Raw genomic sequence first — 14,184 nt, 5'->3', positions numbered from 1 at the left:
TATCTTATACAGGATGTCAAAAATTGAAATACCATTGTCTCATACAAAATAAATTTCAAATATCGGCGTTGGAATAATTTACCATGATGTTCAATGACTTACACCCATCGTTAAATGTAACTAATGACAACAATAATACAAACACGGACCAAAAACTGTCAAAATTCCATAGCTTTCTAATAAAAAAACCTGCATTTCGTGCATGTTTTAATAAATATCGCAATATGAGGCAAACTACAATAAATAGGTATGGGAATGTGTATAGGTAATTTGTAGAGAATTAGATTCTCTTTCTGAAAAATATGGGGCGTTCCATTTAAAATTTTCGACTTTCTCGCCATTGAATATGGAGAAACAGTAATTCAATTTCTGACAATCCTGTATAAGATACTCCGATACAATAAATGGCAATCTATTTGACAACATCTGAAGAGTAATCGTGCCAAAGTAGATCTTTTTTGAATGAACTTTGGCTGAGATATGGAGTTTTAAAGAGCATGTTGAAATTTACCAGAAAAAGTTTAAAACCAAAATAACTCGAAAACAAAACATGCTAGGTACCAATAACTTTTATCAAAGTCAACCTATTTTTTTACGTACAATTAAACTGTGTAATAAAAACTATAGCATTCTATTTAAAATAGCGAAGTTATGGTCTACTTCCGGTAGACCGGAAGTGGCGGCCATCTTGAAAGTATTTTAGATCGAAAGTTCCGAATGAACAACCCATGCTACCAAAATTTCAAATCTCTACGAATAGTGGAAAATGAAAAAGTTCTAACGAACCAGTTACGTGAGGCACCCTGTATATTTATTATACAGGGTGAGTCAAAAAGAATGGGAAATCCGAATACCGGAGATACTAGACACCGAAATATGATGATTTAACCTAACATCTCTTATACAAATGTACTATTAATACAAAATTTGGTAGTTTTATGTTTTCGAGCATGAGAAATACGAATTTGAAACTTGTTTTGTTATTGCTTGTAGGTGGCTCTAGATACCACTACTCGTTTGATAAATCAAATCATAAGTTGTTTGGCTGTCGAGCTACGACCAATAAGAGCTACAAATCACAAAGAGCATTCAATTTTACATAAAAAAGGTACTCTTATTTAAATTGTCTCAGTCTATCGGTTTTCGAATTCTTTACTTTTGAATGTATTTTTTCTTGTAAAATTTTTATTTTTTAACATAAGCAAAGTTGGCTTATTTTTCCCCTCATTTTTGTTTATACAGGGTGTTGCAAAAACAAAGTACAAGGTACAACTTAGTAAATTTAAATGGAACACCCCATATTTTATTACATTTTTGAATTACCCTTAAAATTCGATATACTTTTAAGCATTACCTATACCAAAAATTTATCGTTTTTGAAATATTCAACATTTTGTGAAAAAATCTCCGTCTGCACGTGTCTATAAAAGAAAGCATACCCAATTTATTTAAGACCCTACAAAGCAAATCTTTTGTAGATTATTAATGCATAGTTACAGTAACTTCATGTCCCTATAAAAATCTGGTAAACTTCTACAGGGTGTTCGTTATATTGTACTCAATACCAGAAACTTGAAATAGCTATATCTCATTTTTTTTTAAATGGAATGCCTCATTTTTTTATCTTAAATTATTCGCCAAGTAATAAGGTTTCTTTTTTATAAAGCATGTCCTATACCTATTGTCCTATAAATAACTTGATAACTATTGCAACCTTGTAAGGAGATATCGTCCGATATCGCACTAATTGGACATCCTGTATATATATATATTTTTTTTGCAATAATTTTATCGATTTCATGAACGATTATCTTAGTTTGACTGGGCGTCATTTTGCAAATAATGTTTTTTGTTTAGTTCTAGTTCAAACGATAATCACAAGTATATAGAAAAGAACACCATTTGATTTTTGAGTTTCCGATCATTTCAAAGAGGATATTATGTCAACCAGCAACTTCGACAATCCACGCACCAACTTGGTTGAGGGACAATGCAAAGATTATTTTCTATAAACAATTCTTTTTAAAGAAGTAAATATATCATGAAAAATATGGAAAACATTGAATTGAAATACCACATAATTTGGCAGCCAAAAATTCCAAAAGAAATCATTTTATTTGATACAAAAAAAGATTATACTAGTATTATTTGGAGTGCTTTACACTCAATTTCAAATTATTTCATGTTTTGACAATGTTAATAATTAAGCTTTATAATTTTTCAAGCACAAAATGTAAAAATTTATTGAATGGTACCGATTAAGCACAAATCATTACACCGTTCAAATCGCGAATTATCCCGATATATTTTGGTAAATTAATAAAATTGAAAACGACTCACCGAATGGATGTTGCTTCCTTTGGATTTTACTTCGAACCTCAGCTGGAAAGAAAAGATAAATTAATTTATTATGACAAAAAAAATGAATAAATATGATACCTTTTAACATCCATAAAATAGCAATCCGATGATCTCAACTATATCACTTCACTAATATCACCTACCACTTAGCATAAACTAAATAATTCACGTAATAAGTTTTATTTTTCTAAACTACTTTATCACCCTTAAATGCCCGCACATCAACTAAAATGCGTTCTTAGCGAATCAACTTCCAAACATCCCCTCCTTAATCTATTGTATGAAGAAGGAAAACTGGTGGTGAATAAACAAAAAATGTAAAGACGACGGGGCGAAGCGGTTTTAAATCGTTTTTTGGTTTTAAAACTCAACCTTTCAATAAAAAAATTACTCGTTTTCTCGAAACATTTCAAATAAAACTTAAAACGTAATTTTATTATAATAAAACGCATCGAATTTTAATGGTTAACACTTCCTGCAAAAGAATAAATAATTAAAACGTTGGATTATGCAACATCCCTTATTCCTTGTGTCATGAAATATAAATTTAAAAAAATCGTATCTCAAGAACGAATTGAGATAGTCGCTCATTTGTTAGAGATTACTTTTCTCTTTATGATGATGTAAAATTTTTGTACCCTTACATCACAAAATTTTTGAAAAAGATGCAAAAATTGTTTACTAATAATCATATAACATTAATCTCAGATCGTCAAGTACCTCGAATTATTACCGTAAATTAAATTTACATACAAAATAAAACAAATAAACGAAAAATTAGTCGGATATCTAGATTAATGATGTTAGTTAAATTTTCTTAATAAACAATTTTAACATTTGGGTCTAATTTTTACGTCATCGCAAAGAGAAAAGAAATCTCTATCAAATGAGCCTAACGAAAGGGTGCCATTTAAAAAATTTCAAGTGTTACATTATGATATCTCAATTCGTTCTTGAGATACGATTTTTTTAAATTTATATTTCATGACACAAGGAATAAGGGATGTTACATAATCCAACGTTTTAATTATTTATTGGGCACCGGGTTCTTTTGCAGAAAGTGTTAAATTTTAAAATTCCATAGTGCGTTTTATTTTAATAAAATGTAAGTTTTATTTGAAATGTTTCGAGAAAACGAGTAATTTTTTTATTGAAAACCGCTTCGCCCCGTCGTCTTTACATTTTTTGTTGATTCACCTCCAGTTTTCCCTCTTCACACAATAAATTAAGGAGGGGATGTTTGGAAGTTGATTCGCCAATAACGCATTTTAGTTGATATGCGGGCATTTTGGAGTGATAAAGTAGTTTTGAAAAATAAAACTTATTACCTGAATTAAGTGATAAATACGTGCAATATTTGTGCTAAGTGTTATATAGTGACATTAGTGATGTTGAGATCATCGGATTGCTATTTTATGGATGTTAGAAGGTATCGTATTAATTCATTTTTTTTGTCACAATAAATTATTTATTTTTTCTTTCCAGCTGAGCTTCGAAGTAAAATCCAAAGGAAGCAACATCCAATCGGTGAGTCGTTTTCAATTCCATTTTACAAATATAATATACTTATTATACCTAAAGCAATCTGGAACAGCTACTATTTTCAGTAGAAAAAATTTTTACGAAGATACTGCAACACATATCTCAATAGGTGTTTTATGGCAACTTCAAAACTTTAATTTAAAAATATTCTCGAAAATTGCCATCACAAAAGGTTGTATTAGTGCAGGCATATAACGGCTGCTGCGCCACAATCTAGAATTAACAAAATAAATTTAAACAAGTTGTGAAGAAATCCAATTAAGTAAAGCATATTTAGATGAACTCACCTTCATCATCATCGGTACGCAAATTGCACAATTTACTAAATTCACTTCACCCAGAAGTTTCGTTACGCAAAGGAACACGTGATATAAGCGAATGAGCCAGCACAGAATAAAGATACGATTTTTGGAAACAAGCAGAAACCGGTAGAAACAAGTATCAAAACTTATTGGATTCGTTTAGTTTTTTTTAATTTACGTTAATTTTACGAATTTGGCGTTCTTATACAGGGTCATCCACGACGACCGTCCATTAGAACTTTACAGGGTTCTGGCCAAAATAAAAATTTTAAAATTCAGATTTAAGTATTATCAATTGCATTTTCTTCGACTAAAATATTTTCAGATATCTAACACTTCCGGTTATACCGGAAGTCGCGACCTACTTTATTTTTTTAAATGGAACACCCTGTATATTTTTACATATTTGGATTTGTCTGTTTTCAAGGTTGATGAATGACTTTACTTTTTGCAATTTGATTCGGCCGTTCTCGAGTTATTCGAATTTTTCTAGAAAAATCTGCTCCAGCAGACATTTGTTCAAAAAATCAGAGAACACTCGATTTTTGGGGTATCAATTTAGGATTCAGAACATGCTTAAGCAACATGATGGAGTGTGTTTTGGTGCCGAGTATGGCTGTCTAGAACGTTTGGTCACTTTACTATGGCACGTTACTTTTTCGAAACTTGGAAGTACCATAACTTCATTTTTTTAAATGGCACCCCCCATATTTTATTACTTAGTTGTCTTCAGTGTCTCTTTTTACATCTTTTATATCCGATATGTCCTATACTTAACATTTATAGTTTGGGAGATAATTAGGGTTTTTTGAAAAATGCACACACATATCGATATTTAACCTAGTGTGTTATGAATACCTAGTGCGACCTAGTGAATAACCGGATGAAGTGGAAGTTTGAAAATTTGTAGACTTGTGATGTTTATTACAACTGTTTTACTGTTTTTATTATCAGAGGATCGGTAAGGAAAGAGTAAACAGTTTGACATTTGCTAAAGCTATGGTTTATTTCTGTTGGTGTGATGACTAGGTTACTTTTTGTAGTGATCTGTTCTCAAGAAATGCCACATTTGGAATTTAGTAATGAGGATTATTTGAATTTGATAATAAATGGAGAGTGCAACCAAATAATTGCGTATACGTGTCGGCTGCAACATACAAATGGCCTAAAATTGAACAAAAATTTCAAAAATGTAATAAAATACAGGGTGTTCATTTGAAATATGAAAATTGTCACCTCTTCCGGTGTAATCGCAAGTACCCGGAACCTGAAAATATTTTACTAAAAAGCTGGCATCAAACATCAGAAGTCTGCAAATTTTCAAATTTATATGGTTATACACTATGTCACACTAGGTATTCATGGCACACTAGATTAAATATCGATATATGTGTGCATTTTTCAAAAAACCGTAATTATCTCCCAAACTATAAATGTTAGGTATATTTTCAAATTTTTGTATTGGCCAGAACCCTGTAAAGTTCTAATGGACGGTCGTCGTGGATGACCCTGTATATTAATACTACGAATTCGTGTTATTGATTTTTATTATCAGCATAACGAAAAGTTTCGTTGATGTAATGATTGAATACTTCGCCCAAATTAAAAAGGTTGTTACCAGAATAATTTTTATACATTAATTTCAATAAATCGGATTTGTAATATTGATAAATGCATCATAGAGTCACCAAGAAAAATCTACAGGGTGTTCCGGTGACTCGGGGAACAAATTTAACCATATATACTAGAGTGAAAATGATGACGATTCATGTAAAAAAAAATTAGTAAAAGTCTTCAAATTTCAAAGATACAGGCCATAAAAGTTAGGAAATTTTAACACATTTTTCCAAATATCTTAAACACTATTTACAGTAAAGCGTTGAAATTTGGTACAGTGTAAATCAGCCATGTCCAACTGGCGGCCCGATTGCGATTTTTGTGCGGCCCAATAACAAAAAAAGGAAATCGCACAAATTAATATTTAAATTTTAATAATCGATAATACAAATAATTTTTATTACTTGGTCGAATGACGTTTTATAAAACTCCTATATCTTAATATATAAAAATGGAATCTTGTATGTATGTGGGTACCTATATACCGATTTTACTCAGTTATTCCTTGGCCGAATTTCACCAAATTTGGTAAACACATAGCTTAATATATTTGGAAGAACCTTTCATCTTAATTTTTTTGACACCGCCGCCGAGGTGTCGGCAATGACGATGTTAAAAAAATAATTTGCACAATAGCGAATCCCGATGTATGGCGTTTACGAATACAGTAAATACCCCGACTTACGTAGATTCGGAGATACGTAACTGCGAATTTGTCCGTTTTGTCGGGTATTCCCCTGTTTCGCTCAAAAGTGGATTGAATCATAAAATTTTCTAGTCCCTTCAGTTTATGCGAGTTCTTCGTAGAGAGTTGATTAATCACAGAGTTGATAAACTTATTGTTTTAAAAAGGTTGTGAAAATAAAAGTAAGTAATATTTTATTTTAATTTGCAGTCCTACAAAAATTTATTCGTTTCTTTAATTGTACCAGAATAAATAAAATTGTTCATAATATTGACGTGCGATGTCGGGTAGGAAGAAAAGAAAACTAGAAGATGAAAACAGACAATTTAAAAATAATTGGGAAGATGACTACTTTTTCTTGCAAGTAAAAAATAATGCTGTGTGCTTAGTTTGTCGTGAAACGATTACTGCTAAAACTTATAACATACGAAGACATTATGAAAAACATACGGAACTTTCTGTACTTTCTGGTAGTGAACGCAAGGCCAAATTACACTTACTTAAAGCTAACTTAAAGTCTCAACAAAATGTGTTTCAAAAACAAAATCAACAATCAAACGACATTGTCAGTACAAGTTTAAAAATTTCTCAAATTATTGCTAAAAAAATGAAACCTTTCTCGGATGGAGAATACATCAAAGAATGTTTAATTGCTGCAGCTGAAGATATTAGCCCGGAAAAAGTTCATATTTATAAACAAATAAGTCTGTCTCATCAAACTGTTGCACGTAGAGTTGATGATATTTCCAATGAAATTTCCCTAAACCTCAATGAACATACCAAACAATTTGTGTACTACTCATTAGCTTTGGATGAAACAACCGATATCAAGGATACATCACAACTTGCTATATTTATTCGCGGAGTTGATAATAAGCTGAAAGTAACAGAAGAACTCCTTGATCTTGTGAGTCTGAAGGATACAACAACGGGCAAAGATATTAAAGATGCTGTTCTAAAATGCGCGGAAGATCGACAATTAGATTTAAGAAAACTTATTGGTATTACAACCGATGGAGCACCATCAATGATAGGAAAAAACATAGGAGCAGTTACTTTAATTTGCAAACATATTGAAAGCTTGGGACAAAATACATCATTTTTGGATTTATTTATTTGTCATTGTTTTTTACATATAGAAAATCTATGTGCTCAGTCATTAAATATGTCTCACGTGATGTCAGTTGTCATTAATATTATTAACAAAATAAAAAATAATTCATTAAAACACCGCCAGTTTCAAGAATACCTTCGCGAACTGGAGTCCGAGTACTGTGACCTAATATATACGCCAAAATACGATGGTTGAGTCGTGGAAAATGTTTATTAAGATTTTGGAACCTCAGGGAAGAAATTAGAATTTTCATGAATGAGAACGGCGAAGACGTTCCACAATTATACTATGAAAAATGGTTGTTGGATTTGTGTTTCTTAATAGATATCACAACTAAATTAAATGAACTAAATCAGAATCTTCAAGGAGAAAATAAATTAATTACGAATTGCTATCAAGACATAAAGACATTCATTGCTAAATTAAAATATTTTCAAAATCAACTGAAATCGAATAATGCCACACATTTCCCTCACTTAAATGATTTCGAAATGGAAAATAAACCCATTTCCGAATATTCGCATAATATTAAAGATTTGCTTGAGGAATTTGAAAAAAGATTTGCCTACCTAGAAAAATTTGAACAAATGTTCAATATTTTTAATTGTCCATTTAATATTGATGTGAATTCAGCTCCAGGTTATTTACAACTGGAACTTATCGATCTGCAGTCCAACTCAGAAATGAAATTAAGGTTTGAGGACATCAATATAGTCGACTTTTATGGAAAATATATCCAGGAAGATAAATTTCCTAATTTGAAAAAATTAGCTATGTGTATTGTGACAGCAAACGGCACAACATATCTCTGTGAGTCATTTTTTTCTAGATTAAAATTAGTCAAAACCAAAGACCGTAACAGGCTCACCGACGCAAATTTGACAAATCAGTTACGTTGTGCCACAACAAAATTAGAAGTTGATATTAAAAAAATTTCAAATAAAATAAATAAACAAGTTTCACATTAAATATCTGTTGTAATTTACTGAAATACCTATATATTATTGTGTATATCTGTGTACATGCTAGTTTGTGTATACGTATCTCATTTGAGCGCGAGTGTGCGCTAGAATTGAAATTTTCTTGTTCAGGTGGGTGGCGGCCCAGTGCCTTGTACATTCCTAAATTTTGGCCCGAAGAGTAATTTGGGTTGGACATGGCTGTCTTAGATAATATTGATAAAAGTCACCGTTTTCGTGTTAAATGCAAAAATTTTGGGTTCCGATTTCATTAATAGCACTAAAAAAAAAGAAATCTAAGTTTTTGAACATTTCCTTTAGTATTTTTTATTACTTGTCTTGTTATTTTATGTATTTTTTTTATTATTCCTGTTAGTGTTGTGGTTTTTTTGTTGATTTTTAATTTATTGTTTTCGAATTCTTTTATTAAACCAACTAAAACAAATTAAAAATGTGATTTAGCTAAATCTACACTTGGACATGTTGCATACATAATAGTTATGACAGCTCAGTTCGATTTTCACTTGTCATTGCCAATTCAGATTATTTATTTATTTCTTTTTTTTAGTGTTATTGAATTCGGAGCCTAACATTTTTGCATTTAATACGAAAACGGTGGTTTTTATCAATATTCTCTAAGAGTGATAAAAGATTCTAAACTAAATCTACTATTAGAAACTGCAAAAATAAATGTAGGGTTATGATAGAATAAAAAAGTAGCACTGTTCCCGCGTACCGATCCAACTCAAAAATTGCCTAATGATTTTACGTGATATTAGTTTACACTGTACCAAATTTCAACGCTTTACCATAAATAGTGTTTGAGATATTTAGAAAAATGTGTTAAAATTTCATAAGTATCTTTGCAATTTGAGGACTTTTACTAATTTTTTTTACATGAATCGTCATCATTTTCACTCTAGTATACTAGGTTACATTTGTTCCCCGAGTCACCGAAACACCCTGTATAACATTTTCATAATATCGATGAAAATTTCAATGTGACAATGAAATTGCTATTAATAAACAGCGTTTATTAATAATACGTAAAAAATTTCTAAATTCTTCGTTAATAATCAAGTATTAACATTGATTTTGTCACACCCGTTACGTTACTATGTCACACCCAGTATAATACGATATATTCGTTATAAATGCAATAATTAAATTGTAGTCGAATTTTGATTTTAATTTGAACGATTTTTATTTAAATAATTTTTTTTTGTTAATTTTAGGTTTATTGCGGCCGTGGATAACTTTCTACGATCACCAGCTTCTCGAGGTAAGTAAGACATTTCGATTCGATACGAAAGTTCCTTTTCGAGAGCTTTTTATCGCGCATCTTATCGAGCTGATTTAATTGGAGCAGAAGTGGACGAGCCGAAGAGCCCATTATGTTCTTACGGAACCATTTACTAGATAAAATGTTACCTTAAAAACTAAATAGGTTTCTAAACCGATCTCATAATGACCCTTTCATTTCCGAGTGAATTTAGGCATTTTGAATCGATTTTTTTTCTTTTTGTGGTCGGTTGTTAAAATTAAGTTACACGTGTATCGGGTTTTATTTATATCAGATTCCACGTCCAAACAATCGGTACATTACACCTGAACAGGCGATAGCTCGATAGTGTTAGGCAACGTCCTCGCACACACATACAAGAGATCGCCTTTTTCTATTTCCGTGACCCTTTCCCATGCGTTTACTGTAGAGAGAAACTTACAACACAACGACTCGACTCCACCGAAGTAATTTATATCGGATAATCGTAGCCGCGAGTAAAATAAAGAACGTTTCGACCTCACGCCGTTAAAAAAAATACAAAAACAACGAATTTAAAGGAATAAAAGCGTTATGTTATTTCGATTTACATAAAACTCATTATTTGTTGTGTTGATTAATTAGATTTAATATTAATCTCAAAGCAAATTGATACGGATCTCTTAACATTTTGAGAGTTTTTAGATAATCTCGCTGATAATGACATAAAAATTAATATCTTTAATTCTATTTAAAATAATCTGGTCCGCCCACTCAAAAAATTCCTTACTTCTCTTCGAGTTGATTCTGTTTAATGTACACCGCGTGGTATTCTTCGAGTGAGACTTGAAAAATTGAAGAAAGAGCTACCAAGGAAGCCTGAAGTTATTAAATTTCTCGGAAACGAGTCCGAGGTGGAGCCCCATTGGTCGTGATTTATTTTCCCTATACTTCGGTTTCCAGTTAGTTGTTTTTCTATCCGCGAGCTTTAGTCGTGCTGCTGTTAGTGTCTAACGGGATTGAGACGTTTAAAATGTACAATCTTTATTATAAAGCAGTTAAAGTTACTTAGGCCCACTTTTACCACCTCTTGATAAATTTAACCGATAGATAATTACCATGGTTTATCTATCGCCAATTTATCTATCGGTTAAATTTATCAAGAGGTGGTAAAAGTGGGCCTTATTCAATTAAATTTCACGATATCTTTGAGAAGTTAATAGAGACGACATTTGCTTGCGAGGAAAACGGAAACATCTTAAGACTGCGTGCTCGTAATTCTCGTTTCATCGATAAATTACGCTTGTGTAAACAACGCAAATAGTAATCACACATATCACGGCAGTGCGTAGTTACAAATTAATACAGCTCGGAGCCTGTTAAATGCGGCAGCCGGAGCCCGGAGTCTGCCGCCGCTGCTTGACACCTCCACTGCCACCTAATTTATTTAATAACAACGGCAGTAAGTTGGTTCGTCGGAACGGGGCTTGTATAAACACGTTTATGTGCACATCAAATAGAGAACGTTATCGCGCGACGGGAACCGTCTGTTTGTCGCGCAGCACCACCAGCAGCAGTGCCCTCACTACTTTATCGTAGGGGGACTCCTTTATCAAACACTCCATATATAACGATAATGTATGTGCACGATCTCGCTCCTTATGTAAATGGGCCGAAGATATATCACAAATCGTGGAACAAATGCGGAAAATCAACCAACATTATTCAAATAATTTTAATATCATCAAATATTCTAGATAGATTTAATTAGATATGATACAGATAAAATACCTAATCAGTTAAATAAAAGCTGTAATATAGGATATGCAAAGTTAACTGTACCTATAGATAGGGTTACCATAATTTGTTTACCCTAGATCCGGGGGTGTTAAATAAATTACACAACTATTATAGTAGAGTAACATGGGGCAAGACAACGCATCTAACAGTTTAACTTTTTTTTTCTCCGCGTAACTAACAATATCGATGCGAATTTGGTGGGATATGATGCAATGAACATTACTCTTAACAAAATAAATATATTCTTCAATGTCGAGTACATAAAACATCAAACATAAAATAACATTCTTAGAAATTCATAATCGGCATTTTGCCCCAACAGTGGGGCAAGAGTCCAAATAATATGGGGGCAAGAGTCCCATCGTGTATAAACATTTCCAACACATTTGTCGCATACAAATGGGCCTATATTTTTATAAGAAGTGCATATCTCATGCCACCACTTCTTGCAATGGCAGCATTCGATCCAATCCTCTTCGGGTGGCTCTTGATATTCTCGTTTGCAACGCGGGCAAACATATTTCTCCTGGCGACTAGACAATTTACTCCTCTTTTTAGTTAATTTAGTCTCTTGTCTAAATTTTTCAACAGCGGTAGTTTCAAGCTTTCTTTTCTTGGTGTGAGCACGCTTATTGTAAAGAAACATTTTGCATTTCTTTCCTGCCTCCTTTCTACCCTTCTCATCTCTGTCTGCTTCCAGTTTTTCCTTGAACGGTGTACTGGATAATATTTCTGACTTCTTTCCTAATCTTTTCCTTTTTTGCTCCTCCCTTCTTTTAGGAAGAGGAACAATATCTTTTGGGGTGACAGAGTGCTTCTCTACGATTGCGTGTGAAGTTGATGGAATGGGACCAGAGCTTGAATCGTTACGAAAAGTTGGTAGAGATCTTCAACAGTCTGCTCGGACGCTTCGTATTGCTTGAAAACTTTACTTGTGTTAAGCTTGTTAGGGGTCAGGAATTGGTTGCTTAACTGATTCCGTAAAATACTAAGAGGAACTGTGCTTTCAGGATCGTCGTCAGAACTGGAGTCCACTTCGACATCGTAGCGTTTTTGTTGCTCTTTGGATGTGTTCGTATTCACTACCGCATTATTTACGTCAGTTACACAGGAGGGCAAGAAATCTTCCTCGGAAAATACATTTCTATTAATTGGGTAAATTCCACAGACGTCAAATGCCTTCACACCCTTCTCCATAGTGGAACAACGTTCGTAAGCTTTTCCGAGAATTTTGGCGATTTGAAAATGAGTTATGCATCGTCCTGCATTGTGCAGAAGCCATTTGTCACATTCCTCAGTCAAGAGGCTGAATCCTGTGGCTGCTGTGTGGAGGAATTGTCAACATGTGGATGTTGTTTTCCCTACAGAACATCACAGCCTCAAGTGACATATGCGAGGAGTATATGCGGATGTTCTTCATCTGGTCTAGTTTTTGACTGAAAATGTTTGAGCCAGACTACAAAGAGGTTGCTCTTCATATAACCAGAATCGGAACACATAGCAATAGATTCGCGAGGAGCACAATCCATTAACTCATTTTTCAATCTCTTTCTCGGAAAAATCATATCGGTGGTATATAATTTCCCGCAGCACTTACTGCACATACAATTGTTACTGTATCTCCCCGCTCAGCAGACGAAACTTTACCTACAATCTTCTTGCCTTTTGTGCTCAGTACCTTCGGAATTTTGTAATTCCGCTTTCATCCATATTAAATACTGTGCTCGGTGTGAACTGATATTTTTGATACAGGCTGGCTAAGTTATCGAAAAAACCATTGATTTGCACTTGATTAAAACCCATAATTCTCGCTAGACTAGTAGGGTTTGGCGTTCTTAAAGAGAGATTGTGTTTAGAAATAAATCTGTATGCCCAGTCCCTCCCTGCCAATTTTAACACTTTAGAGAAAGGATTGTTTACATTGTTCATTTCTGCGTAATCATACGCAACCTTTCTAAACATCTTAAATGAGAGACCATAGAACCGGTTATCTAAATTTTTGCAGTGTTCAGCTAATTCGTTTTCCATCCTTTCAGTGAAAACATTCTGGAATCGTCCAAAGTCTCCCTGACTTAAGTCGCTTTCGTAAAGTAGATTTTGCTTTTATAATTCATTTATGCTGCTGGGTCCAGGGATACACTTTTCTCTTCTTGCTTCATATTTATCGGATGATCTGACTTTCTTCAGAAATGGCTTGTCATTTTTAATTTGTTCATGAAATTCTGTGCACGACATAACAGAATTTGCTTTAATATAAAGTAGGTCTCTTACAACTGACAGAGACAGTCTCCCTCTTTCAGCCGTCCACACTGACCCCATCATTGAAAAAATACGCTCGGCTGGAGCTGAAGTTTCAGGCAAACACATGGCGAACTCTACAACTTTAAAAATGTTCGTGAAGGAAACATTACTCCTCTCAAATGCTTGGAATATTTGTTTCCATTTCTCACAGGTTTTGGGGGTGTCTTCCTTTGGCAGGGAATCTCATTCTGGTTTTAGACTGTTTACAATTGGGATTAGTGAGGAGCGCTCATCAAATAGTG

The 14,184-nt window shown here is 33.2% G+C and overlaps 1 protein-coding gene across 2 annotated transcripts in view; it reads left to right on the top strand.

The window, feature by feature from the left end:
- LOC111418628 (RNA/RNP complex-1-interacting phosphatase) overlaps positions 1 to 14,184 on the top strand; it is a 268,726-nt gene that overhangs the window by 83,603 nt on the left and 170,939 nt on the right. For both annotated transcript variants that reach the window (XR_011641697.1, XM_071199660.1), the window contains exon 6: positions 9,816 to 9,862. Coding sequence is in view for 1 of the 2 variants with exons in the window: in XM_071199660.1 (XP_071055761.1) it covers positions 9,816 to 9,862 (47 nt within the window). In the remaining variant the exon portion in view is untranslated. The remainder of the gene's footprint in view (positions 1 to 9,815; positions 9,863 to 14,184) is intronic.

This window comes from Onthophagus taurus, chromosome 10 (genome assembly GCF_036711975.1).
Source record: "Onthophagus taurus isolate NC chromosome 10, IU_Otau_3.0, whole genome shotgun sequence".
Taxonomy (NCBI): Eukaryota; Metazoa; Arthropoda; class Insecta; order Coleoptera; family Scarabaeidae; genus Onthophagus; species Onthophagus taurus.
Note: the sequence above shows the minus strand (reverse complement) of the source record. Positions and strands in the feature narration are given on the sequence as shown.